This window comes from Uloborus diversus, chromosome 5 (assembly GCF_026930045.1).
Source record: "Uloborus diversus isolate 005 chromosome 5, Udiv.v.3.1, whole genome shotgun sequence".
NCBI lineage: Eukaryota > Metazoa > Arthropoda > Arachnida > Araneae > Uloboridae > Uloborus > Uloborus diversus.
In genome coordinates this window covers 12911170-12938850 of record NC_072735.1, presented here as the reverse complement: position 1 = coordinate 12938850, position 27681 = coordinate 12911170, and the positions used below count along the sequence as shown (strand labels likewise).

At 32.8% G+C, this 27681-nt stretch overlaps 1 protein-coding gene across 1 annotated transcript in view; it reads right to left on the bottom strand.

Annotated features, from left to right (window-relative positions):
- LOC129222449 (cell adhesion molecule Dscam2-like) overlaps positions 1-27681 on the bottom strand; it is a 94154-nt gene that overhangs the window by 7112 nt on the left and 59361 nt on the right. Inside the window, exons 13-18 of the mRNA XM_054856963.1 lie at positions 24545-24615; positions 18807-19047; positions 17273-17371; positions 9939-10124; positions 2790-3086; positions 1122-1289 (exon numbers count right to left, since the gene is read on the bottom strand). Of these exons, the coding sequence (XP_054712938.1) occupies positions 1122-1289; positions 2790-3086; positions 9939-10124; positions 17273-17371; positions 18807-19047; positions 24545-24615 (1062 nt within the window). The remainder of the gene's footprint in view (positions 1-1121; positions 1290-2789; positions 3087-9938; positions 10125-17272; positions 17372-18806; positions 19048-24544; positions 24616-27681) is intronic.

Sequence of the window (27681 nt, the reverse complement as noted above, 5' to 3'; positions counted from 1 at the left end):
ACACATAGAACTGTATAAATAACAATTGGGTATCTTACTCTTGCTTTGAGGCGACGATATGTAAAAAACAAACTCCTAGTAATTGATACTAGAAAAGACAAAAAATAGAACCTGTTTATCCGCTTTGTCACTACTCTTTTTCGTGACCGCGCAATTTTATATATTACCTTATAGAAATGCTTTTTTAGATATCGTTGTAATCAGTTGTTTCGTGATAAATGTACTCATAGAAAAATCTTCGATGCAATAAGATGATTTCAAAGGTAAATTTGTTATTAATGTTTCAGGAGTTAACTTTGGCGGTAATAATATAATTTTAAAAATTTAAAAAGAACATCAAATTTTTTGTTAGAAACATTTTGAAACATTAAGCTTAAAGATTAACATAAGTCTTTTAAAGCAGTATAATGTAAAAATCGTAAACAGATATGTTTAAACTATTATATTTTTAAAACCAACATCAAAAAAGAAAAAAAGAGGAAACGAAACTCCTGCGAATTCTGCATTGGCTGTCGCAAAGTACAGTGCTCGCCAAATTATTAGACTAAAACTTTTTTTTTTTTGTTTTTTGTACACTATTCGTACTAAAATACTATTTATTTTACTGTTAAAGTACAGTACATACTGTACACCGATTATTACGTTATTTTAACATAATTTAATGTTTGCAGGTGGCAGCACTGTCTGCTTTGTTTTTGTTCTTTGTTTATCTACCTACCAGAAACATAACCTTAATCAGCTTAAACAGTTCACTAGTTCTTTTTATTAGTGTGTTCTGTTATATTTAAAGTTAGTTTCAGGTAATTAGTGAGTATGTGTATGTGAGTATATATAATAGTGAGTATAAACAATTTTTTACCTCTTTTTTCAAAAAGTTCAGAAATGGTGTAGACCTTGTGAAAAGTATGCCAAAAAGACTTAAAATGCTCATCAAGAACAAGGAAGTGCATACTGAATATTAGATAATTATTTCACGGTTCGTTAATGTGTCTATAGTTATGTAATCAATAAAGAATTTGCTTTTAAAACAGTCTTAGTCTAATAATTTGGCCAGCACTGTAGGGTCTATTTTTTCCACTCTTTACTAAGTACAAGCAATTTATACTTTTAAAGGAGCTTACCATTTCTTCCTCTTCGGTCTTGAGAGTGCTTCCTAAAACAGACCACAATGGCAAACAAAAGCACGAGGATTACCAAAGAAGACACCACGACAGGAACAACTAAGGCAATATTCTTATAAAATGGAAGATCAGTCTCCCGTTTTCCGAAAGCTGGAGAAGAAGTGGGAGCTATGAATGAAGAACGCAAAAGTCAATAAATTTAGAGCTTGTGTTTCAACACAAGGCATTGTACCATGGATAAATCTACAGAGGGCTTATGGTACCATTATGTCCGTCAGTTCGTTTGGTCGCGTAGTTTCTGAAGAATTTTTTTTAGTAAGGTACAAAATTATATCAATCATACATTACTATATATCTTGCAGGTTGTTCATATTCAAACCATAAATTACCAAGTAAGCTGAAGCAAAACGTCAAAAATGGTCATAAGGTTTTGTGAATAAAAATAAAATTTGTTCTGGTTGCGGAAAAAACAGAAATTTGCAATGTATTTCAATATGATTCGGTAAAGAGTAATTAAAAAAACATTAATACCACATCATGCATCTATATTTCACATACATAACATATTTGTGATCCAAAAACTAACAAAAAATATTTCTATAAAATTTGTAAATGTATCTGCATTTCTAAATTTTTTTAAAACAACACTCCGTGTTTAATTATTAGCACATTATAAGTGCATTCTTCATTTTAGAACGCATGAGTCGATGTGTAAACGCAAACACATTAAGTTTTTTTTTTTTTTTAATTCCAACTTGATTAAACTAAACTATAATAAACGAATGACTACAACACATCAAACAGCTAACTCATCAAAACCATTGTAGTTTTATACAATCAAGAATATATTGGTAATACATAAAACTATATAAATGGTTAAATAAAGTCGGATAGGACGATGGATAGAAAATTAAAACACAAATTTAAGTTTTACTGCTTTGAATTATTGCCTACATTTTCAAATTACGCTGCATAAGTTTATCTAAGAAACCTAGAACGGATTTAGATAGTTTTGAAACAATAACATTATTTTTTAAAAAATAACTTTTTTAGTGCATAGTATAAACAAATTGATAACTGATATCTAAGTCGTCCCCCAAATAAAATATTATGCGTCATTTTTATCAAAATTATTTGGCACATAAAAGATATTTAAGGATTTATGCATAAAAAAAAACTTGCCGGGATATACTACACGTAAAACATAATGAGACACTATTTTTTAATCTATTACTCAAAAAGCGCAGTTGCATCAATATTAAATCTTCCTTTAAAAACCCAAAACTTTGGATGAAAAAAAAATGTCTGCAACTTAGATTAAATTTCATACTATAGAACAATATTGTATTAGCGGATAAGCAAAATATTATTTTTTTTTCTTTACTAAAATAATAATTATTTGCTAAATTTTCCTAACCGAAAGTAAGATCGTGTTCTTATCGAGGTAGAATAATCCATTTTAATAATGTTTATTTCTCGAAAACAAAACAGCAACATGCCTTTACTGTCTCTACTTTTGGCAGTCGTAGTATATTTTGTCACGTTCAATGCCACACACATAAAAAAAAGCAAAATTGCTTCAAAAACAAAATTTCAGGAAACAAGAAAAAAGTTCAAGCTCCAAAATAAGAGTGTTTAATCCAATTGTATGATTCTTATTCGTTTTACCTGAGGAAGATGCAGCTAAAGTTCGAACTGAATATTCCTCTTGTGTAATACCAGCCTCACTATGCGCTGATATCTTTACAACATAATCTCGATCTGGTATTAGATTTCTTATGACGTAGTGGTCACGTGGCATTTCCAATTTCTCTGAGGAAACAGTCCATTGAGTTTGATACTTAGCGTGATGCTGAACAATAAAATGTCGGGTCGGGCATCCACCGTTTTCCCACGCCAGTAAGTTCAATAAAATAGAAGTCGCATTTGGCTGAAGGAATACTGAACTGAGAGGAGGCTTGGGAGCTAAAAAACAAAGTATATATTTAACAAAGTTGACATGGGATAATTGGCATTTTACTGTTACATATTTTTTTAATAATTTTTAAGTTTTTCAATAATAAAATTTGTACTATTTATTCTATGAGAGTGAAATCGAACATGCGACATTTAAAAGGAAAGTACAATATGCATTTTCAGTGTAAATATTTGTAACATATCTGCCCAATAATGTCGAAATGTTTTATAAACTGTAGGGTTGACCGGGGCACGTTTACGCAGTGCCCTTTATTCAAAATGAATTATAACTAGAGAGCTAACAGTCATAACTGATTGATGCTACTCCCTAGCAAATATTCTCACAAGTTTAGAGTATTAGTCGAGCTTCGGTCCAGCATGCAAAAAGAATAATCTGTTTTCTACCAAGCGGAGTAAATTTTGTGTTGAACGTTTTAAAGCTTATTGTGAATAAATAATACTTTCTTGAGAAAAAAACAAATATCTAAAAATTAGCAGAATTTTATCCTTTTTTGCGCATAGCATTTGTATGAACTGAAATGTTATTATTTTTTTTTTCACGTTAAAAATAAATCCAAACTTGGCGACGGGGCAAGTTTACGCGTTGAACGTCGGACCACCTATACGATCGGTCTTACTGTGTCTTACTTAAACGTGCCCCTGACACTTTTTTTGTTCTAAACTGTCTCAAACCTTTTTAGTCTTTTCCGGCTATTTAGTTTTTTCAATCAACATTTAATTTTTAATGAAGTAACTGATTCGTATCTTATACCTTACAATCATATAGTGCTGCCCTTCAGCTTCAACTTTATACACATTTCAGTAAGTAATAAATGTGCTTTATTTTAAAGATGGTAAGAAATTATGTTCAAAATACTAACGGAACCACGTTAGGTGTCAAAATATCCGGGGCAAGTTTACGCAACCGACTTGGACTCAAAAATAATTTTTTAACGGTTAAAAACACAACCTGAGCAACAACTGAATATACCAATTTTGACTCCATTAAATGCTTCATAAAACCGCAATGTCTAAAGTTTTCTAAGTTAAAACATAAAAATTAGAAAATTCATTGAAAAAAAATCCTCTTGAACGTGCCCCGGTCTACTCTACGTTTTAGGCACTTAATTTATGAGTTATCCGTTATAAAATTTCAGTCGTTGCTTTCAAACGAAAAAAAAACAAACTTTTCATTTTGCAAAAACTTTACGAAGCAGTAAATAATGGGAGAGCATTAGTATTTATGTTATTTAATTTGAACTTAGATATATGATTACATTATTGATATGAGTAACATACACATTTATTTTCGAAAGTTAGCAGTACTAAAATACACGTATTAGAAATAATACGAAATAGAACGTGATTTACATTTTGATGAGTATTATTACTATTTTTTTTAGTTAAGTCTAAACTGCGAAAGTGACTAAAGTTTTATTCATAACAGGTTTCTTTTTATCGAGCAAAAAACTTTAAGTACAGGTAGTTGATTTAACTTACAAAAATATAAATTGATTGTTTGTATCAGACAAAGGTGAATGTATTACCAGCAGTACTCGAAAACCGGTAAAAAGACACTATTTCTTTCTAGGCATCTCCGCAGTTCATATATACATAATGAATCTGAAAATATGGTCCAAACTTTAAAAAGCAATAGAGAATACTTTCAGGATTCGGAACTACATAAGGATTCAGGTTCAATGCGCTTTTTTATTCCTGTCTTTCTAAGCAAGCTTGTTACTACACAATTTTTCTCTTAAAATAGGGCCTGCTTTAAAATATTTTTTAGTGGAAAAATCAAAGTTATTGAAGCGAAAATCTCAAAATTGTTGCATACACAGGTTTTAGGGTTGAAAAAAAAACCTCTTTTTCCTTGCTGAAAATAATTGAGCTTCTGTAGCCACCAGAAAAACCACTTATTATTATATTATACTTTTTCCCTTAATATTTGCAGTGTTTAACAAAAACAAAAAAACTACTGTCTGACCACGGATTCTATGGAAAGAGAAACATCCGTTTTACAGCCAGAAATGGACGAATCTATTATTTTTTTAGCGATGCCAGCTTTTGCAGAAGCAGAGTCACATTCAAATGAGCGGAATACCGGCATCAAATTTTAACTTTTCCCCCTCATTCAGATAGACTCTCCTTATCTGGACGTTTGAAAATTCCATACAATCCGTGGTTGAGTATAAACGGATTAAAACAAGCCATTCAGTACCTTAACTCCTTAAGACCGAGGCCGGCCGTATACGGCTTTGTAACTTAGATCCGAGCCCGCCCGTACCCGGCCGAGTTCTGCGAATTCAGGGGTGGTGGGTAGAAGAAGACACCCTACTGGCGAGACCTCCCCGAAGAAGACCCTTTCTTCTAGCCGATAGCTATTTAGCAAGTGATAGCGACAACTGCATGAATGGGGAGCTGCTAATGACTTGATGTCGCTTGGCTTCCTCAAAAAATGAGAAAAGATGAATGCGTTGTACGATTTCGTTTCAATTTCCTCCACTTCTAATCCTCACTTTTTTGTACCACTTTTTTAAAAATAAATTCAATTCTAGGATTTATAAATTAATGTTTTGCATAATTTTTATGATAATTCGTACAACATTAAAGCACAAACTTTGCAAATAACTGCATATACATGCTTCAGGTTTACAAGGAACCTCGAAACACGGGTGTGCAATTACTACTTGCAATATTTCCCCATCTATTAACCTTTTTAATTTTCATTATTTTTATTTTCAACCCAAATGTAATTATTTCTTTCCAGTTTTAGAAACTTAAAAGTATTACTCAGCAAATCAGAGCTTGGAAGGCATCTAAACAAAACAAATCTGCCCAGAGCTTTAACTTGCTCGTGAAAATATACTGCACCCCACCACACAACTGTTACCCAAACAGTAGCGCCCCACAAAAAGTGAGATAGGAGGTAATAATTCCATAAGGACTTAAAACACACATAACATGTAAAAATGTATGCATGGGTCAAACAACTCCAGTATTCAGGTCGCACGGGTGGCTAAAGAAGATGCCTTAGATACTAGTTCTCTCAGAATGGTCAAAAGAAAAGAATTTTGTTACGATATTATACAATTTACAAACTACCGTATTATCCACTTTACCTTTAGAGTTCAAAATTTTGAGTAAAGTGATACTTGCTAGCAATATAATATATATTTGCACTTATAAAAATTTAATCACAAAATAGCATTTTCTTGTTTTCTTCTGAACAACATGTTATTCATTAATTTGGGAAATTCAATCAGTTTGTCAACATGTAAGTTCAGAACCATGATTTACAAAAAAAAAAAAAAAAAAAAGGTGAAAAATGACAATCTGCTTAAATCTTCAAAAACAGTTGTCTCTGAAGTGGGATAAACAGAAATTTCTAATGACGCTAAGTCACATTGTAATATTCCTTTAACGATTGTAGTGTAACAAACACCAAAAAATCGGATTTAATTCTTTCCTAAATTCATTTAATCAATTTAAAAAGACATTATCTCTTGCTTTCAGTAGCACATCCCACAACTTTGTTTCCTTGAAAATATAAATTAATTGTTAAATTCTTAAAACAAATTAAAGTACATATTTACTTCTGTATAAATGGCATTATTCAGGAAAACATCATTAGAATAAATTTTAGGGAATATTTTTTTAAAATCATGTCATACAGCATTTTACTTACTGATAAATATAAAGAAAATAAATCTGTGCTTCTACATCTGTTGCATTTACACTTTTAGCACTAATTTAGAATTAATTGATTTTTTAAGAGAAAACAAATGTCACCTCCTTCCCCCAATATGAAATTGTTGTCAATAATAATTAAGCGATTTCAGAGTTGCATCAAAACAAGAAAACTTTCGTTCAGTACAGATTTATCTATCTTGCATTTCTATGTTAAAAAGTTGTATGCTCTCATCTTTATCATGTTCGATTAGCTAGTTATATACGATAACCATGGCAACTTGTGTGTTTGTGGGTTGGAGGGGCGGGGGGCAATTTTACCTTACTTTCAAAAGTAAAGGGGCCTTGCCCTCTCACTTTTCAGAGTTAAAAATTAACAATCGACTGAAAAATTATTTCTACTCGGATTGATTTTACGTATTAATTTATTTTGCGGGAATAAAATCAAAAAACTCCAAAAAAAAACTGAATTTTTCTTATGTTATTTCATTGGAATGAAGATTATAATTGGAAGAGTTCATGGCTGAATTTGGAAGTGTGGAGGCCCCGGGGCAAACGAAGGAGTGGAGGCCCCTAATCAGGGTTCGAAAAGATCATCATATTTTCGAAAATATCCGATACTTTGATGTACAGTAGAAGACCATTATAACGCCGACCTATATAACGCAATTCTCTATAAACCGTACAACTTTCCAGAAGTAAACAATAGGTTTTGAAGTTAAAAAAATACCTCTGTTTTGTTATGCAAACATAAAAATTGTTATTTTGAAACAGTTTTTCATCTTTCCATCTTAATCCAAAGCTTTTAAATGGAAATTAGTACCCCCTTACAGTAAACAGAAAATACCAGATGGCTCTTGCAAATGCAGTTGTTATGCAAATCAAGAAGCTAGCAGAAGTGCAGGATAATGCACTTTCGTTTGATTGTGAAACATATTTATTTGTGAATAACTAATTGTAATGTTGGTGCTTTAATACTCATTGCAGATAAAACTCATTCTGAAGTGCTAATATAGAGACATATTCTGAACTTTAGTTTCAAAATTTGTGAAATGACCTATATAACGCAAAAACCTGTATAACGCAAAAGCTCTGGTCCCAAGGTGTGCGTTATAATGGTCTTCTACTGTATATCCGAATATTTTGATATATATGTACATATCCGATATTTTCGACCCGTGAAAGCTAGGATATTTTGTAAAAATTTTACTGTGGAGGCCCCGGGGCAGTAGCCCCGCCTGCCCTCCACTAAATCCGGCTCTGGAAGAGTTAGTCTACTGTGGCTATTCATCCCAAATTTTGACGCCAAACTCCATTTTTATCTGTCATTTAATAAGTAATGTCAAAATCCAATTACATAGACTAGTTTTATTTTAAAAAAGAAAAAAAAAGGGGGGAAATAAATAAGATTTCGTGGCTTCCCCACTAACCATTCTCTTAACCCCCGTTTTTTGAGGAAAAGATTTTTTTTTTTTTTTTCATTATTACTCTTGAAAAATTATCTTTCTATTATTTTCTTTTAACTTTCCTTTTTTTTTCTCCTGACTGGGATAGCTTTTATTACTTGTCCGTAGTATACTCAGAAATAGAAAAGAGATAGGGGTGCAATTTCTTCCAAATGTTTGAAAATAGTTTCAAAAACATTCTTTAAGTAATTATTCTCATCAGTTTGTGCAAATGGAATTGATTGAAATTGGAAAATTTAAATTATTACATAATAAATCTTAAGCTTGTGCTTGAACTGTAATGTTCTTATTTATGATTAATATCATCTGCGCGTTGAAGGCGGCTAATATATGTGTATAAGATATACTAAGATTTACAATCAATATACGAAAGTTAAGGGATTTGGGAATCAACCCGGCAAACCTTCTCTCGCCATGCCCCTGTTACATATATTTTTTCTGTAATTCTAAAATATGTCTCTTAAAAATCTAAAAAATATTTATATTTCTGAAAAAAGAATGTTTTATAATTTTATTATAGCCTTTTTCAATAACTTTATAAAAAATGAAAACATGTATTAAAAAGAACTATATGTTTTATAATTTATTATTCTGCAGGAGAATAAAAGTTATTGGCTGTGCTCAAACTTTTTTAATCAATCGAAATCGGGAGAAATGTTTCCAAAAACTAATGCTGCTAGAAAGGTTAGGCATTTTGCGCTGTAGGCTTAACATGATATCCAAAAAAAAAAAAAAAACGAACTTATTAGCAATATGGTTAGGAACTGAAGGAAAGTCACGCTGTGAGACCACCTCAAAGATCCTTTCTTCCGACCGAAGTATTTTCAACTGATGGGACAAGTGACAGTGATGTACAATTCCCAATGGCAATACAACTACAAGGATTGATAGCTAATAACTTGTGAAGATGCCCGCATTTCGGGAGGAAGGGGGAAATGAAGAAACTTTTATATTCATTCTTTTTCATTCGCGCGACTTGTTCTATTTTTTTCCCTTTGAAATTCTTCATTCCGAAGTTGCTTTTGATTTTTGAATATTTTTTTTGCAATTCAGATGTTTTATTCCCAATTTTAAAACATCCCATGTGTCTATAGATCACAGACAGCTGAACCAACATACGCGATAAACACTAGCGTAGGGAAATAGCGAAAAAGGCTGCACGCCTGAAGCGCGACAGCGATTAAGGTGACAGCTTACCACGCCTCCTGTAATTAGTGCACACAAGAACTGACGAGATGCTGCCGAAGGGGGTCTCAGCGTGGACGATTCCATTTCCAAAATAGCTTGATCGAAAAAGTCAGGACCTAACTATAGTAAAAAATTCCCCCCTTCCCGGTCTTAAAGAGTTAAGGGAAAATTGCGTTTTCTGAACTATCGTAGAACGCCCTCTACCGGATGATGAAAGCATTTCCGACACTGAGATGCAACATGATTCACAATGGTCTCGATTCAGTCTATCGCCTCTTAAAATATGCCCCAAATTTTCTGATTCACCCTTTATGTAGTGTTGTGGAATAGGATAAATTGATGGCTAGTAATATATATCGTCGCCTCAGAGCAACAGCAAGACATCTAATCCCAGAAGCAACGGTAAGATATCCTACTATTGCTCTGAGGCGACGATACAGTTTAATAAAACATATGTAATCGATGGAGAAAAATATTATCCAAACATTACTAAATAAATAATTATGTTAATGTGTACCTGCTCCTAGAGTCCTGGTGTAAACAGGTGGACTTGGTTCTCCTGTTCCTAAACTGTTGGACGCTGTCATGTAAAGCTGATACCTAGTCCCACACCGAAGATTCGTCAATGTGTGACGCTCGCTCTGATTTTCAAGTTGCACAGATTTCCAATCACCGTCATCGGGTTTGTAAAAAAGGGTGTATTCTATAATCACAATATGATATAATTAAATTTACTATTTAATTACGTAATTTAGACATTTTTATAGCTAATAATCAGAATGACGCCATGCGTACTCTATTTCGTCATCAATTGCGTCTGAGAGAGAATGATGTATTATTTTCTTTAGCACTTGTGCCCTATAAGCTATGCCTGTGGACCGATTTTTGTTCGATTCTACCCATTACTTCCTGAGGTATAGCATCCACGCATGAGGGGAACACATTCGATTGTCCCACCCTCTTTGGAGGAACTGACACCAAAACCTAATGGGCTCTATTTCCTATGGAGGTACATATGTGTACCAAATCTCGTTTGATTTCATGCAGTAGATTTTGCGTTAGAAGCAAAAGAAAAAAAGGAACTGATCAGAAACATACAGACGCACATTTTCTAAAAATGGTCAAAATGGACTCAGAACACCTCAAAACGGGCAAATCCGTCCAAGTTAATATTTTTCCAAATTCAAATATTTCTTCTAAAAATTAAAAATAGCAGCAAGTAAAACTATACAATATTTTATCGCTCGGGCAAGTATCTACATATGATAATTTGATTCGTAATTTAATTAAAAAGTCTTTCAGCTAGGGTTTCCAATCCCGCACCGTATACAATCCTGTGGGATTTCAGAATGCTGCCAACCAATCCCTCGAGATCTCAGGATCCCGTTTGATTACTTTATTAGAAAGAGTTGCGCTTTATAGGAAGGACTGCTTTTGTTACTTGAATTAGTAGATTTCTTTGGATTCCAAACACCAATTGTATATTATTACAAAGTCAGATCCCAATTAGCAATTTTCGTTTGGAACGCAAAAGTGTGCCCTAAAAAGTCCATCGCATCTTAACAAAGCAAACCCTCGTATTTAGTGGGAAATGATTCTTTGTTCAAAAATTAATTCTCTTGATGAATACACGTAATGTGGATCAACTGCAGTTGATTTTACCGAGATTGAATAATTGTGGACGTTTAACAAACTATCCTCATTAAATTTAGGAACTTCAGAAATAGGCGTTTTAATTTTTCTTATGCTTATTTTTTTTCTTTAGAACTACAAGTTTCGGACATAAACGATGTCTATTGGATATGTGTTGTGCTGTATCCAATTTAACTTGCATTGAGTACTTGCTCTTGAGAATACTCTTGTTGTTTCATTAACGTCGGTCATTGCATCACTGCATTTGGTTCATTACAGCGGGCGGATAATGCTGCTTGATTTCAAGAACCCGTAGCCTCAGTAAAAGTTTTCGAAACCCTTAGCTATTTTGACCTATCACTTCAAAGATGCATTCAAAACCTTGAGCCAGCACTGCCTTGCGAATCATCTTGTGTTTCATTCACGCTTTTGTCACCTCTTCCAGAATCGTGCCGAATATGTAAATAATGATAGGTTTTTCATTGATTTATTCTTCGGAGAAATGCATAGTGCTATTTTTATAAGTTAACAGTTTTAGTTGTTAAGTTCCTTTAGTTTACATAGGAACTCAAACATTGCATTCAAGCTTCTGTATTAGCTACCAGTTTGTTTGGCACTCTAGGCTTCCTTAAGATGTTTTCCATCTCCAGTTCAGTCACTCCTATGCTGGACTGATGAGTGCGAATAAGCACGAAACTGCAGTCCTCGGCTGGAATTGACTGAGCTGGCGGTGTATTTCATGTATTTCTAACTTAGCCCTGGCTATAGGGCGGTAACTTACTGCATATACCTGCCTTACCTTCAATATTCGAGTTGAACCGAACCATTGTTTCGGTCACTCGTCTGGTCAGGGATAATTCTGTATTAGCTACCAGTTTGTTCGGCACTCTTGGCTTCCTTGAGAGATTTTCCACTTCCAGCTCAGTCACTCCTATGGCGGGCTGATGAGTGCTAATTAGCTCGAAACGGCAGTCCTCGGCTGGAATTGCCTGAGGTGGCGTTGTATTTCATGTATTTCTGCCTTAGCCCTGGTTAAAGGGCGGTAATTTACTGAATATACATGCCTTGCCTTCAATATTCGAGTCGAATCGAACCATTGTTTCGGTCACTCGTCTGGTCAGTGCAAATTTTGTATTAGTTACCTGTCTGTTTGACTTTCAAGGCTTCCTTAAGAGGTTTTCCATCTCCAGCTCAGTCACTCCTATGCCGGGCTGATGAGTGCTAATAAGCGCGAAACTGCAGTCCTTGGCTGGAATTGACTAAGCTGGCGGTGTATTTCATGTATTTCTGACTTAGCCCTGGATATAGGGCGATAACTTACAGAATATACCCTTTCTCTATTTTTTTTAAAGCATAATTTTCTGGACTTTTAATTTGTGTTATTGTTTTTGAAAATGTTACGCATTTTCTCAATTGCTGAACATATGAAAACTGAAACTTCGAATGAGAATACTAATTCATTTTCAGAAAAATATGCTCTATATTGTTATTGTGTTCTAATGGTTAATCCACTGTTCACCATATGAGACATAGTTTTTCTTGCTCTTCTTGCAGGCATACAAAGAAGGTAATCCAAACGTCTTACGATGCTTGTAAAAATAGTCGTTTTTTGAGTAGCAAGTGCAGGAAAAACGCTTGTACAGACAAAAATAGCGGAATTAGAAATCCCGCGGGATTTTGTTCTTATTCCCGCGGGATTAATCCTGCTAAATATCAAGCAGGATTCGGGAATGGAAACCCACCGTTGATCGTTAACTTAAAATTTTCCTTTTACGATGTGCATTTTCTGTATTTCATTTACTCCTGATTAGGGTGTGTCTTATAATGCACTTTTTAAAAAAGTTTTGAATTTCTTATGAGGCACCCCTTTAATTGTTTCCTTTTGATGAAAAAATACACGCATAAAAGTTTCATAGAATTTGATCATAATTTAGGGGTGCTACCAGTGATTAAAATTACATTCATTGTGAAAAAAATGGTGTAAAAATCAGCTCCCCAATATATCTTGTTACATTTTTAATCAACATGAAATTAGGTTGGTTGGGTTTAACATAACACAAATACCTATTTCTAGTATATACAAGAAAATAATAAGCATTTTATGGTTGTCATTTTATGTAATAACTAGTGGCACCCGCACGGCTTCGCCCGTAATAGAAAAATTAAAGGTCTTTTGGTTCGCTTGTATATATTTACAAATAATGTATGGTGAATTTTCTCGACAATTGGCTTGTACCGACGTTACAGTTCCACGTTATGATAATTTCGTATCTCACCCATTGGCTTGCGCCCATGGTACGATTCCACGTTATGATAATTTCGTAATTTATGAATTTTTTTTTTCTTAAAATTTGAATAAAAAAAACCACATCGAATTTTCGAAAAATCGCTTCGAGGTGCACATCCCCATGCTACATACTAACTTTGTGCCAAATTTCATGAAAATCGGCCGAACGGTTTAGGCGCTATGCGCGTCACAGACATCCTACAGATATCCTATAGACATCCTACAGACATCCTCCGGACAGAGAGACTTTCTGCTTTATTATTAGTAAAGAAGATAAAGAAGATGATAGTTTCGTATCTCGCCAATTGGCTTGTGCCCATGTTACGGTTACACGTTATGATAATTTCGTAATTTATGATAGTTTTTTTTCTTAAAATTGGAATAAAAAAAGAACCACATCGAATTTTCGAAAAATCGCTTCGAGGTGCACACCCCCATGCTACATACTAACTTTGTGCCAAATTTCATGAAAATTGGCCGAACGGTTTAGGCGCTATGCGCGTCACAGACATCCTACAGATATCCTACAGACATCCTACAGACATCCTACAGACATCCAGACATCTAGACATCCTCCGGACAGAGAGACTTTCTGCTTTATTATTAGTAAAGATGTCAAAAAAACAACCGAAAGTTCGGTAATGCCATTTATATCACAGGTTTACACTTTCGGTCTTTTACATTCAGCAAAATTGTAAATTTTTCTCTTTGTGACAATACAAACTTTTCACTGATTGCTACTTATTATTCAGACTAAATAAATAAATTTAAAAAATAAATAAATAAAAAGAGAGAGATTTGACAAATTTTGCAGCAGTGGTAGCACTTTCTAAATATTATTCAATATTATTTTTCAGATATGAGAATTTTTTTCTCATCCAAAGGAACAAAATGAGAGGGTGCCTCATGAAAAAATAACACCTTTAAAAATAAGACGCACCCTACTCCTGATATATTTTAACTGAAAAGTTACCACATCAATGTAAAAAATACCTTCCTGAAATTACCACCGAACTGTTCGTATTTGTGTCCAAACTGTATTTTGTATAGAATAAACGAATTAAATGAAACTTGAAAACGGCTAAAAATAGCCATTGACAAATTAGTTAATAGTTCGTGTTGAATCGATTGGTAGAAAGTGGAACACAATTAGTTTTAAAAACAACTATGCTACTGGGTCATTCCACGAAAGTGTCAACCTGTAGGCCAAAATTTCAAACTCAATTAATATTAATCTGCTATACATCATTTTAGAGATGACATTTTTAATTTTCGAATCTGGTAAAAGGGTTTTAAAGGTGGATGTTGTGCGTAGAATAACTACTGCTTGAAGATCTTCAACAACAACATATAAATTTTAACTATAAAGCATTCAATAAACGCGAAATGTAATTTTTAAGCATGAATTTCATGTAAATAGTTTTCTCGGATATTGCTTGTTGTTTGAGATTTGTGTTTCTTTAATTTCATTCATCGATTTTTTTTTCTCGTGGAGCCTAATTTAAATTTCTGTGTTTAATGGGCTGTTATGTTCGTCACAAAACTTCGTATTTTTCCTTCCACACTTTTTATAGGATAATAAAAAGGAAAAAAATGCAAAATATACTCTTCCCAAAAGCTACCTAAAATGGTTTTAAAATGCTGATTTTTTTAAAAATATTCTAGCCAATTGGTTCAGCGTGACAAAACTAACAAATTGATTGTGACGAACGTAATCGCTTGAAACAAACAATGCAACTCTCGAAAGTTTAGTTCAATAGAAAAAAATAAGTGTATATTTTTAAATAATTTCGCTTTTTAAATGTCACTGTATAATATTTTTTATGGAAATATTACGGCAAAAAAAATGTATCAAAAAGACTGAGGAATCAGCAATGAGAAGTCAGGAGATGAGAATCAATTGCAGGGAAGCTCGTAAGCTAACTTTGTTTAGAGTTGTAAACCAAAGCAACTTCATCTTTCTCAACACGCCAAGTGTACGAAAAGTTTCAAAAAGCATTCTTTTCCAAGTAGTCCCAACAATAAACAGCATCCTCTATACATGGAATACCTCTATGTTATCTTGCTAAGTAATAATGATAATATTGGAATCACCGTGGTAGATATGAAGTCAAAAAGTTCCTAGAAGAAGCCTTCTTGAAAAAACAATCCTTAAAATTGATTTTGTTTTCGTAAAGATGATTACATTTCTTGATATTTTTCTGGAAGAAGAAGTTTTGCTGGCGAGTGATTAAAAAAAGTGCGTTGTAAAGACCCACGATATAGAAGTAAAACTTGTATCTTTTCTTCATGTTTTACATTCTGAACTCTCATTTCACATTTATGTTTTCTCTCAACCCAAGCTCTTGTTTTGTTTGCGCCTGACTTATGCATATTCACATTGTACATTTATTTGAAATCCGCCTTTTAACTATTACCAAAAAACAATAAAAATGATAGTAATAATAATGTTAATTTTGATGGTAAAAGTTAACAAACTAAATTCAAGTCAAAACCTTAGCAATGTGAAATACGCTCTTGAATCTCATTATTTTTGGCAGCAATTAAAAAACAACTACGTCAAATCCATCACACAAAAAGGTTGAAGATCAGATATTTTAAAACTCTCCATAAAATGTTTCACTTCAAAACAGAGGACACAAAAATAAATTTTTCACAAAGCCAATAAAAAAAGCATTTATTTCATCCATGGTGAAATTTGGTTGATAGCAGCGTTAATTTTAAGACAAAGTATCAGTGCTTACTTGTTAGTAAATATTTAGACACGTAACGGTCTAAAACACTAAACGAGTCTAGTTCTAAAATGGACTTCAGTAACCATGAAGAACGTAACTTTAGATTTACGTTTCTCACGGTTACGTACGTCACACGTTATAAGAAAAATGAGTATTATTCTGAATTAAAAATAAAGTTACGAAATGAAAATAACGCAATGCATTATTTTTACAACATATATCTACCTAAACTTAAAGAAATTTAGAGCTGAATTTTATGTTTCAAATTCAAAATTACAAAAATGTTCGCTCGTCATACTATAGTAGTATAGTTTTAAAGACCAATTTATGTAATTTATACTGTGTTTTATCTCATGAATATTACATAAAGGTTTTATTATTTCACAAAATTCCGCAAAACCACAAGCGAATGATCATTAGACTTTTAAAACTCATGTTATGCAACGAAACAGAGTCACGGTGGAATGATCATCTTTATATTAAAGGCAATAGCAGAAAGTCAGTGCTCTAAATTTAATATATATGATTTATTTTATTTCGTTTAGTGCTATTTTTTATTTTTACACTATGCGAAATATTTGAGGCCCCTAGTTTCAAAACCGGATACTTGCAAAAAATTCGATTTCCCCTTTTTTTTTTTTTTTTTGTTAATCTTGTAGAGAATCATAAGGCCTATTTGCCTGCTCAATATTAGGTTCAAAAACCGCTTCTTTCCCCCTTGAAATGGGGCGGGAAGGTCTGCCTCAGTTTCAAAACCGGACTTTTTACAAGTTGAGCGTTTGTCCGCTCCTACAAGTATCCGGTTTTGAAACTAGGGGCCTCATTTACTACAATTTTTTCATAATAGTAAGAGTTTCAAAAAAAAAAACGCAGAACTTACTTACATGCTCAGACAAAGGACATAATTTTGATTTTTGCATTTCAGATTTAGAGTTAAAATTTTTTTGTAAACCGGTGCTTAATAAACTCTGTGCTTTGATATATTCAATCCACTTATTATTGCTTTATAAAAAATGCTATTTGCTGTGTTAAAAATATGTTTTAATATAACAAATAGTTTTAATAGAGATACTTCTTTTATAACCACCCGGTACATTAACTCATGATACCGTTATAACTTAATATCTTATAATATCCAACTCAAGTATTTTTCAGTGCACGCTAAAACAGTAATATTTTGTTTTAAGCATTACTCACCAGGTGCCGCTGATTTGTCTTTAACATCTTTTTTCCAACTAACTTCTATAGTTGAAGATGTTGTACCGTCTATCTGAACTACAGGAGAAGTTGGAGGTGCTAAGAAATGACAGCAAAAAAATTAGTATCAACAATCATTAAATTAAAGTTCCCCTCGGATTGGTAAACAAAGTAAATACATAAACAATTAACACACATCATAAAGTATTCAATTTCTTGAACGAATGCAATGCAAAGGTCTAAAACATTTGCAATGTACTTACGGTGAATTAAAATCAACATTTCTGTGTAACTTGAACATAATCTTTAATTAATAATTTCATTAAAAAAATATGCGTATAATACAATCCATAAATTTAATCTGTAAATAATGTTCATTATGAAGAAATGTGCTTTACTGAGCACCAATTTCGTAGCACAATTATTTTCATATCGTATCATTTGCTACTTTCTGTTGACGGACGATTGGGATACCATGAGCTCTCTGTAGATTCTGGATGATCAAAGCATATTTACAGCAATACATCTTAAATTCAAAAGAAAAAAATGTGAAAATGGCATGCATTTTAAGAAATATTTTTTATTTTGATTCTTCTACATTAAAAATGGCATTCTACGAAGTCAAAAGGGAAATTTTAGGGAGAACATTCTCAGTATGTACAACTGTTAAATATTTTCTCAAACAAATTTATGATTTCCGTATTAGTAATATTATTATTCATAAATATACATATAATAGCCTTTAACTTGTTATGTGAAGTAAAATAAAATGTTTTCAATGTATTATGTTTTATGTAGTACTTACTAAATACTCTTGTTAGTATCAGAAGTTTGTTACAAAATGTGTTGACATTATGTTATAAAAAACTTTATATCAGTTTGGATAGATTTTCTTTCTCATATTGATCGCTATGGTACAGAACATCCAAACAGAAATTAATAGAATTGTGTTTATTAACTTGAATTTTGTGAAATAAATTTTTCTATCAGCTATTTTTCTGAAAATATTTTATAAAAACATATATTACACAAACGACATTACGTAATTGACTCCGATACTCAGCATCTAAAAGGAATATTTTTTAGAAAAAATTTGTTAGCATGTATATTTAGAAGCGCATTATATAATAGAGCTTTTTTTTATATTTATTTTCTTTCCTTTCCAAGTGTTTCATGTCCGAAAAAAGGGATAAACCAAAAGCATATTTATTTTAGACCTTAAATTTTTACCTATACATCTTATTTTTAGCTACGTAATTATAAAGAAGAAAACGGTATGCCTTCCAAAAAAATTCATCAATAGTTTTAATGCGCCTTTAGCTTTAAGTATTTTTTTTATCCTTAGAAGAAACACATCATGCAAGCATATTAATATCTCAAAATGGATAAAACAACCACTTTTTCATGCAGAAACCCATTTACTTGGCTCCATTGGAACGTCAAATATTTTTTTCAAATAGTATGTTTCAAGCATGCTTTTAAATAAAACTCAAAAGTAGACAGAAAAAAAACATCGTTTAAAAATAAAATGTACCTGTTTCTAATGTTTTCCCAACAATTCTGCTTGATTTCGGACCGGCACCAGCTGAATTGTACGCCTTTATAACAATGTCATATTTGGTAAATGGTTGAAGTCCTGTTATGTACGTCGACTGTACGTCTTTATTTGATTGGTGTTCAACTTGTTTGTACGTGTAAGATTCAGTAGAAGAAGACAACCGATAACCAATGTAATACCCTTTTATAAAACCATGCTGGGTATCTTCTGGAGGCGGCTAAGAGGGAAAAAAATATAAAATTATATTTTTGCTATAATTCGTTTGTTGTACACTTTAGCAGTATTAGAAAACTAAATAATACATATGCATAAATAGGCAAGCTTAGTGATCACATCCGAGTATTTATAAAGCTAGTACGTGGAAGCTAAAACTAGCTGATGTGTGCCTCGCATGACTTCCTTTTACTCCAATTTCATGTCATTTTCCCATTATTGGTAATTATAGTGTGATTTAATAGTTTACTCTCTAAATATTTCCTACAGTTGCCGAATTGAAACCAGATTTAAAATTTAAAACAAATCGCCAAATTTGTCGCCAAGTTGGCGACCAAAAGACTGGCGATATATCGCCAAGTGTCCGCTAAATTATAACACCACTTGAGTTTACATCTAAATTAACAATGATTTCCCCCAAAAAGGGACAAAAGACCCCTTAGGAACATCCGAATGCTACCAAAAGGGGAGGTGCACAACTAGACCCCACTAGGAGTCTACGTACCAAATTTCAAGTTTTTAGGACATACCGTTCTTGAGTTATGCGACATACATACGCACATACGCACATACGTACATACAGACGTCACGAGAAAATTCGTTGAAACTAACTCAGGAATCGTCAAAATGGATATTTCGGGTGTCTATACGTTCTTAGGCGCTTATAAACGTGTGGTCGAGTCGAAAAAAAAAACTCAACATTCATTCGGGGGGTGAGCAAAATGGAAATTAAGGTTAATTTTGGAATGAAAATTTTTTCACGAATACAATACTTCCTTTTTTGTAAAAGGAAGTAAAAATGTCTCATTGCAACTCACCGAATGCCAACGCTTGAGAATTGACCAATGATTGCAGCTAAAAATGTCACGTGTGAGATTTAGTTAATGTGGTTCAAAATATAGCGATTTTAAATACGAAAAATGAAATAACTAAAAAGCTGACTTTGTTTAAATGGCAAATGTAGACAATAACTTTTTTTCAATGACTCAAGTACTTTCAAAGAGTAAATGTATCTTTCATAGTTAATGTATTTCTCTTAACTTCACAAAATTCATTGAAAAATAAAATGTTATCCCTTTGTAAAATATTTGAAAAGGATCATTGAGACTAGACTAAAAACTAGTGACCAGTAAGATCGCTAATCGATCTTTATTCAGTTCTGAAATTTGGCGAGAACTTCCGAGTAGGGGGTGGAGCTGACTAGTATTTGGATTTTTGCACACAGTTAAATGCTTTTTGTATAAATGTTCAAATGTTCTTTTGTTAAAAAAATAGAAAACGATTTAAGCAAATATTATTAGAATACAGTCAAAATAACTATAACATATGAAACAAATTCATCAAAACAGTAATACGTTTCAAGATGCGCAAAATACATATTTGCCAAAAGGAACATTTCAAACAAGGTTTGAAATTTTTCATTAAGAAAATGTTCAAAGTTTTTTCAAAAATGTATCAGGTTATTTAATTGCATGAACCGTTTTCAAGATTTCCTTCTGAATTCTCTTCCTCTCAGGGGGTGCCTAATGCAATTTTTCGTTAGGATAACACCCGACCACACAGTGCTCTCGCATCTTCCAACGTGATCTACAAGGTGGACAAATGCTTCCGTAGCACCGTACTTCCCTGATCTGTCACCAATCGAACTCGTGTGGGATGTGATTGGACGCCGTTTGTAAACTCTGTCCCTACCTTATTTAGAGAACGAACTTTTGCAACGGGTTGACATTGTCTCTGCACCAAGATTTGCTTCTTCGTACATCGCCATTCGCGGTGTTCCTACCGCAATGTGTCTAGGACGCCGTTCTCGTTCTGTAAGCTGAATATCGGTTCGAAAAAAAGATCATTTATTGTCCTTGCTGTTTTTATCTTTTTGTCAACTCTGATCCCTTCCAGACCAATCTTTCTTAATTTGAGCAGCGCATTTAGAACACTATATGCTTCGTCAGAATAGAGCGCCGTTTTTTTTTCCAATTTATGTAGTAGAGTTCCATTTTTTAAAAGAAAATCAAAAGTTGGTAAAAGGTTGAAGACTCCTTTGTACAAGGAGACTTGATCAAGGTCTACGGAAGTCTTGACGCTGGAGTGAAAGTGGTTGTGTAAGGGTTTTAATACAAATCAAACATTTATTATTTACTGAACAAAACTAGTAAGTCAAATGCAAAAAAAAAAAGCTAAGGAAAAACAATAGCAAATCAAACTAATATTCAACAAACAAAGTCAACTTTACCATAGTAAAAACTAGCATTGCTAAAAAAAAACATACTTTTCATCAGTCTTGATCAAGTATACAGTTATGTTAAAAAATATTTTTGAAATATTTTAATATATTGTACGGTATTTTTGAAATATTTTATTAACTTTATACGGTATATAGAAAAATTAGTGTTTTGGTGTCTTTAAGTATTTAAAAAAATCCAAATTGCTACTAACAATCAGCTAAAATTAGTGATTCTAATGAAAGGAAAAAATATATTAATTTTCGAATTTCAAGAATGTTTTTTTTTTTTTTTGGAATTTAAAGCAAGATCAATAGTTGATTTAATCGTAGGAAAGAGCCGTTTTTTATCATGTGTGGTGACACCTCTAACGGGTCAGAATTTTTAAAATTTTCGCTATCAATAGGAGATTTACTTTTGATTTAGGCTATATTTTGAAAGGGCACGATATTTCTCTCAAACAATAAGTATAATAAATACCATACACTTTTGTATAAAAGGACACTTGATCCAATATCAAATTTCCTAGGATCGATAGGCTCAAGTATCTCCAAGGGTACTTTTGAAGCGTATTTAAAAATTACATTAAACGAGCTGATGTGTGCATCACATGACTTCCTTTTACTCCAATGTAACGTCATTTTCCCATTATTGTCAATTTTAATGTGATTCAATAGTTTACTCTCTAAATATCACCAACAGTGGCCAGATATATACCAGATTTAAAAAAAAAATCGCCAAATCTGTCGCCAAGTTGGCGACAAAACTTGGCGACCAAAAGACTGGCGATATATCACCAAGTGTCCGCCAAATTATAGCACCACATGAGTTTACATCGAAATTAACAATGATTTCCCTCCAAAAAGGGGCAAAAGACCCCCTTAGAAACACCCGAATGCAACCAAAAGGGAAGGTGCACAACTAGACCCCACTAGGAGTCCACGTACCAAATTTAAACTTTCTAGGACATACCGTTTTTGAGTTATACGAGATACATACACACATACACACATACAAACATACGCACATACATACGTACATACAGACGTCACGAGAAAAGTCGTTTTAATTAACTCGGGGATCGTTAAAATGGATATTTCGGGTGTCTGTACGTTCCTAGGCATATATCCACGTGTGGTAGAGTCGAAAAAAAAACCCAACATTCATTCGGGGGTGAGCAAAATAGAAATTAAGGCCTATTTTTGAGTAAAAAATTTTTTCGCGAATACAATACTTCCTTTTTTGTAAAAGGAAGTAAAAACGTGATACTTCCCACGCTTGTAATATTGTTTCAATTATTCTACCATACGATAAAAAGTGTATTTATTCGTAGCTTTAACAGGAGAAATAGTAATTTCTTTAATTCACAATTGAAAAAGAATAATTTAAACCTCGGAAACTGACGTAGTTATTGATAATCATCAATATTTTAACGCACAAAATTAGCAGCTTTCAACAGGCTGCTGTAAGCCGCTCTGTAACTTGCTAATTTTATGCATTAAAGCGTACCGTACAAATACAATTTTATTTATCTTCACAAAGGAATTTATTTATTTCTTATAGTCATACAACTTTAAAAGCATGAACAAAACGGATCATCTGATTCTTGTGGATGCAAAATGTATTATAAATCTTTACGTATTCACGTTATCTTATGCTTCAGTTGAGAAAATAAAATAAGAATTAAAATACTACCAGCATGTAAATATTGATTTAACTTTAGTCAACACTGTTAAGCCTAGACGTTGCACTTAACAGTGCAACGTCTAGGCTTTAAGCAATAAAAAATATGTAAAAGCGTTCATTTTCTATGAATCTCAAAATATCTTTTCTATTAAAAACAGAAAGATCTAATGAACAAATTCAGGTGTAATGTTTTTTTTATCGATTTTTTAATTTTCTAAATGTGTAGCATATTTTATTTTTTTTACTAATTTTACGCACCATTTCCTTTTTGCAAAAGTCATTAACAGCAAATTCTTTTGATGTTTTGACGCTTGTTCTGAAAAAAAAAAGGTGAAAAATTTAATTTTTCTTTTGAAGTAAAACTATCGCAGTGTGAAGAAGGAGTGCGTACCATAGCTAAGATGATGATTCTTCATTGGACTACAATGGACCACTGTCTATTTTTTATGATGCCTACTGCTATATCATTCAGTTATTTCATTTGTTGAATAAAACAATGATATATGACATTCGTATGCATTCAATCACGCATGCATTTAAGAGACCAACAACAAGTTGAAGGCACAAACAACTTTTTTTCATTCTTTATCGTAAAAATCTTGGCATAAGATGTAAATTTCAAAAAAGTTTTTACTTGCTATGCACAATTTTATAGAGAGATCGGCATTACTCCAAAAAAATATATTTTCTTGACACGTTTTTGTCTCGTAACATAGAGTTTACCTGTAAACTTAATCAAACTAAAATAAAACTTGACAACCCTTTAGAGAGCTTTAAAGATATACAGCTATTAAACTAAAATTCGCAAAAATCTTGAGAATTGTATAAAATCAGAGGATTTAAAGAAATGACTCTTCCACCTTTATGTGCAAAAGATTCCAATTTATAAAATTCACAATTCAGTTGCTAAGTATATGTGGCAACTTATAAATTATTAAATTGGAATTCTGTAAGAATTTAGATTATTTCCATTGAAATGATTTTCGAAGAGGCAATGAATTGAAAGGGATTGGTTACAAATCAGTAACACTTCTTTAATCTCCTGTGGTGTTACTTATGATGAAGGTCGTAACCAATAATTGTATGATAAAGGCTGGTTATGTGTAAGAAATATTTAGATTTTTTTTCAATATATGACAAGTCAGTATTTATTTACTAAGTATCGTAGTACCAGAGTTATCTAACAGAAACAATACACCACATAACGTTAAGTTAAAATAATAAGTATCAATATTTTTCTTTTGTTTTCAAATGGAGCATTATTATTCATTCTTTCATGTAGCACCGCAATCGGCAGATGCAATTGCCACGAGTTCGCCCAGTTTTCCCCACCATATCGAGGCACAAGGGCTCTATTCGATGCGAAACTTCACTAGGAATGTTATTTTGCCAAGAGCACTGCAAGCTAAACGAGTACTTGAGGGATTTTGTACATGCCGCACAATAACACAACAGAAAGTTGCCGATATCCTGCATGTTGAAAATCCACGGATTGGAGTCGGTTTCGTGCCTGCAGTTTTGAGAGTAAGTGACCAGCGTTCAATTACAAAGCCCTTCTGTTGACATATTTTTCATCTTAAATAGACATATTCTTACCTTCCAAGAAACTTTCATAGACTGCGCTCCGGTTGAATGTACTTGGACGTCCCTTGGTGATCCAGAAGGTACTAAAAAATCGAATAATGCAGAGGATTTCAATACTTTCAGAAAAAAGGGGCTAATATAAGAAAAATTTGTTGAGTAAAATGCCAAAGATTGAACTTGTGATCGTCATTTTAAGGAAACAATTAAGATTCGGGGAGAACTTGAAATTTATCTCAATAATAACAATCCCGTCTGCAACAGTGAATTTCAAGGTATAATCAGCAAGAGTAATACTAGCAAATCTAAGTCTTTATTTTTCAACAAATCTTGAGCTTAAAAAACTGTTCTGCATAATCCTTGAAAGCAATCCATAGTAAAGTCTGTCCTTCGTATTAATTTTAGTAAAATACGCATTAATGTCCATTGTTGACAACATCTATGGCTTAAAAATCCATTTATTTATAATTCAAACTCAAATTTAATCCCACAAAATACAAGGTGTCTTAAATCTTTAAACTAAAAAGGTCGTTTAAAAACTTAACCTGATCTGCTATAGCACAATGAAGAAGCTTTACGTAGGCATAGGCGGATTTAAGACTGAGTTCCTGGGGGGGGGGGGGGGGCAGGATTTTTTTCCAGCAACATTTTAAATTGCCCCCACTTGCCCCATGTTTTGGTCTGTTTTCCTGTGATGCATAAGGCTATGCTTTACTTTTTTTGTGTGTGTGTCGTTTTCATTAATGTGTGTTTTCATGCTGTCCTTTTTAAATTGACCTTAAGAGAGTTGACTGGTATCAAGAGAGTGATGCAAAGCTCCCTTTTAAGTAGGATATGGAATATCTCCAATTTTAGGGGGTCCGGGGGGTTTTTCACCCGGAGGAAATTTTGTAAAATGGATATAAAATTCTGCATTTTGAAGCATTATAAGGGTTAATTAGATAGACAAAAATCTCAGGAAAAAATAGACAAATAATTTTTTAAAAAAGTTTTATGATTTAAATGTGCTTCGTGATGTAAGTTAATACTTTAAAAGAAATGCTATACATATTTAGAAAATATGTAACATAAGAGTATCATACTACTTATTAGAACAATTCATAATTTATACACTTGATAAGAAATAAAATAGAAGCACACTTTGCTTAGGAGTCTCAAAGACTTGTCTAATAATTTTCAAGGTTTGGTTGGTTAGATTGGGTGTTTTGGAACAAGAGCCCTTGTAGGATAAACTGCGCCAATTCTTTTCAAGGATTTTAGAACATTTAATAATTTAAGGCACCTCATTTGCACTTTCCAGTCTCTGAAATTGAGTACTAGATTATACAGTTGCACAGTATTATTCAAACTTTGTTTAAAAAAACAGCTATTTTAAGTTTAAAAGAAAAAAAAAAACCTAGAATTTTCTCATTACAACAACTTTTTTTTTTAATTATAAGCAGTGCAGAAAACGAAAAGGAATAGAGGTAGTGTATCATTTATTTCTGGGCTAAACATATTAACAATATGCAGTAGAAGCAAAATAAAAGCAATCAATACAAAAGAATTTCCAAAATACTGCATTCGGGATTAAATAATTAGCAAGATATGAAACATGTGAGTCACAAAAAGTTATTTCAAGTAATATGTTACAAACGTAAGAACCATGATTTTTACACCTTTGATGCAGGATGTAGCAAGGAGCTGAATTTGACATATTTTGACATTCCTACCCCTACCATTTGTTAGGAATTTTAAAATTTAAGGTTTGTAGCCACACGTTTGCAAATATTCATGGTTTTCAAGCACTTGAAAATTAAATTAGTTTTTTCAAGCACTTTCCATTTTTTAAGGAACAAATCATGCAATTTTTTGCGAGTTACGGACCCACTTCAAAGCAGTGGCCCGAAGCTATATCTTGTTTATCTTATAGGCAAATCCGGCCCTATATGTAATTCCCTCTTACCTGCAGATTTTTGTAATGTTTACGAAAATTCGTCAGTTTTTACGGTTAAAGGATTTTTACAATTTTAACAATCTAAACGTGTGAATCCATAAGGTTCTTCAAAATCTTTTGTCTGTAACAACACAAAATATCTAGTTTTTGAAATCACGCAAATTGAAAATAAACATTCCGAAAAGAAAGAAAACAAATCATAACGAGTAGATCGTTCTGTTAGCGCAAATGGGGGAGGGGGGCTCCCTTTGTTTTAGATTTTAATTTAGAAATAATCGTCAATTATTTTAAGTGTTGCAGCTGAATGCATAGCTCGTTTAGCCTATATTTTCATTTATATGCTTGCCCAAATGATTTTCAGTCCAAAATAGTGAATTTACGCATATTTCAGCACCCCAGTGACAGCTGTACTATTTGTATTTTATATTCTTTTTTTTTTTCTTTTCTCCCATCAGAAAAGGACATTCGCTATTCTCTTCATTTTCATTGAAATATGTATTCAAAAAAGAAAAATAATAATAATTTTTTTTTGTTTTAAAATTTTGGAAGATGTGTTGTTACTATTTAAAGTCCTACCTTGACTGGGGGGCATTGCCCCCTATGCCCCCCCTCCTATAATTTTTCACCCATGCAATTCTGAACTAGTCAAAAAAGAAAAAGAATAATGATTTTTTTTTTTAAATTTGGAAGATGTGTTGTTATTACATAAAGTCCTCCCAAGACTGGGGGGGGGGCATTGCCCCCCTCTGCCCCTCCCATAAGTCCGCCCATGTACGTAGGAGCCTTGCCTTGAAAAAGCAAACTACAACCACTGGAGGACGGTGTCACTGGTGGGATACGGAAAACAGCCATTATGTTCCCCACGTGAGGCCTCATATATTTCATTAAAAATAATACTTTAAAAAAATAATGAGCAATTTTTTTCTGTTTAACAAATTACAAACTAATGTGTGGTTTCTTAAGCAAAAAATTCCGTCATTACACTTCTAAAATTACTACTTTTAAATGAAATAGACGAACCGTCACGTTCGGGACAAAGGATTGACTTTTTCGTGGAATAGCCGTGGTCTGGTGTAAGAAAAAGTATGATAGCCCTGGTGTGGTGTAGGCAAATATATGATGTCAACTGCAGGACTAAGATGATTTTTAATGCAGAACAGGATTGCGTAACAGCATAACGCAAAATTGTTCCTATTAGCCTCAATGCACGTTTTAC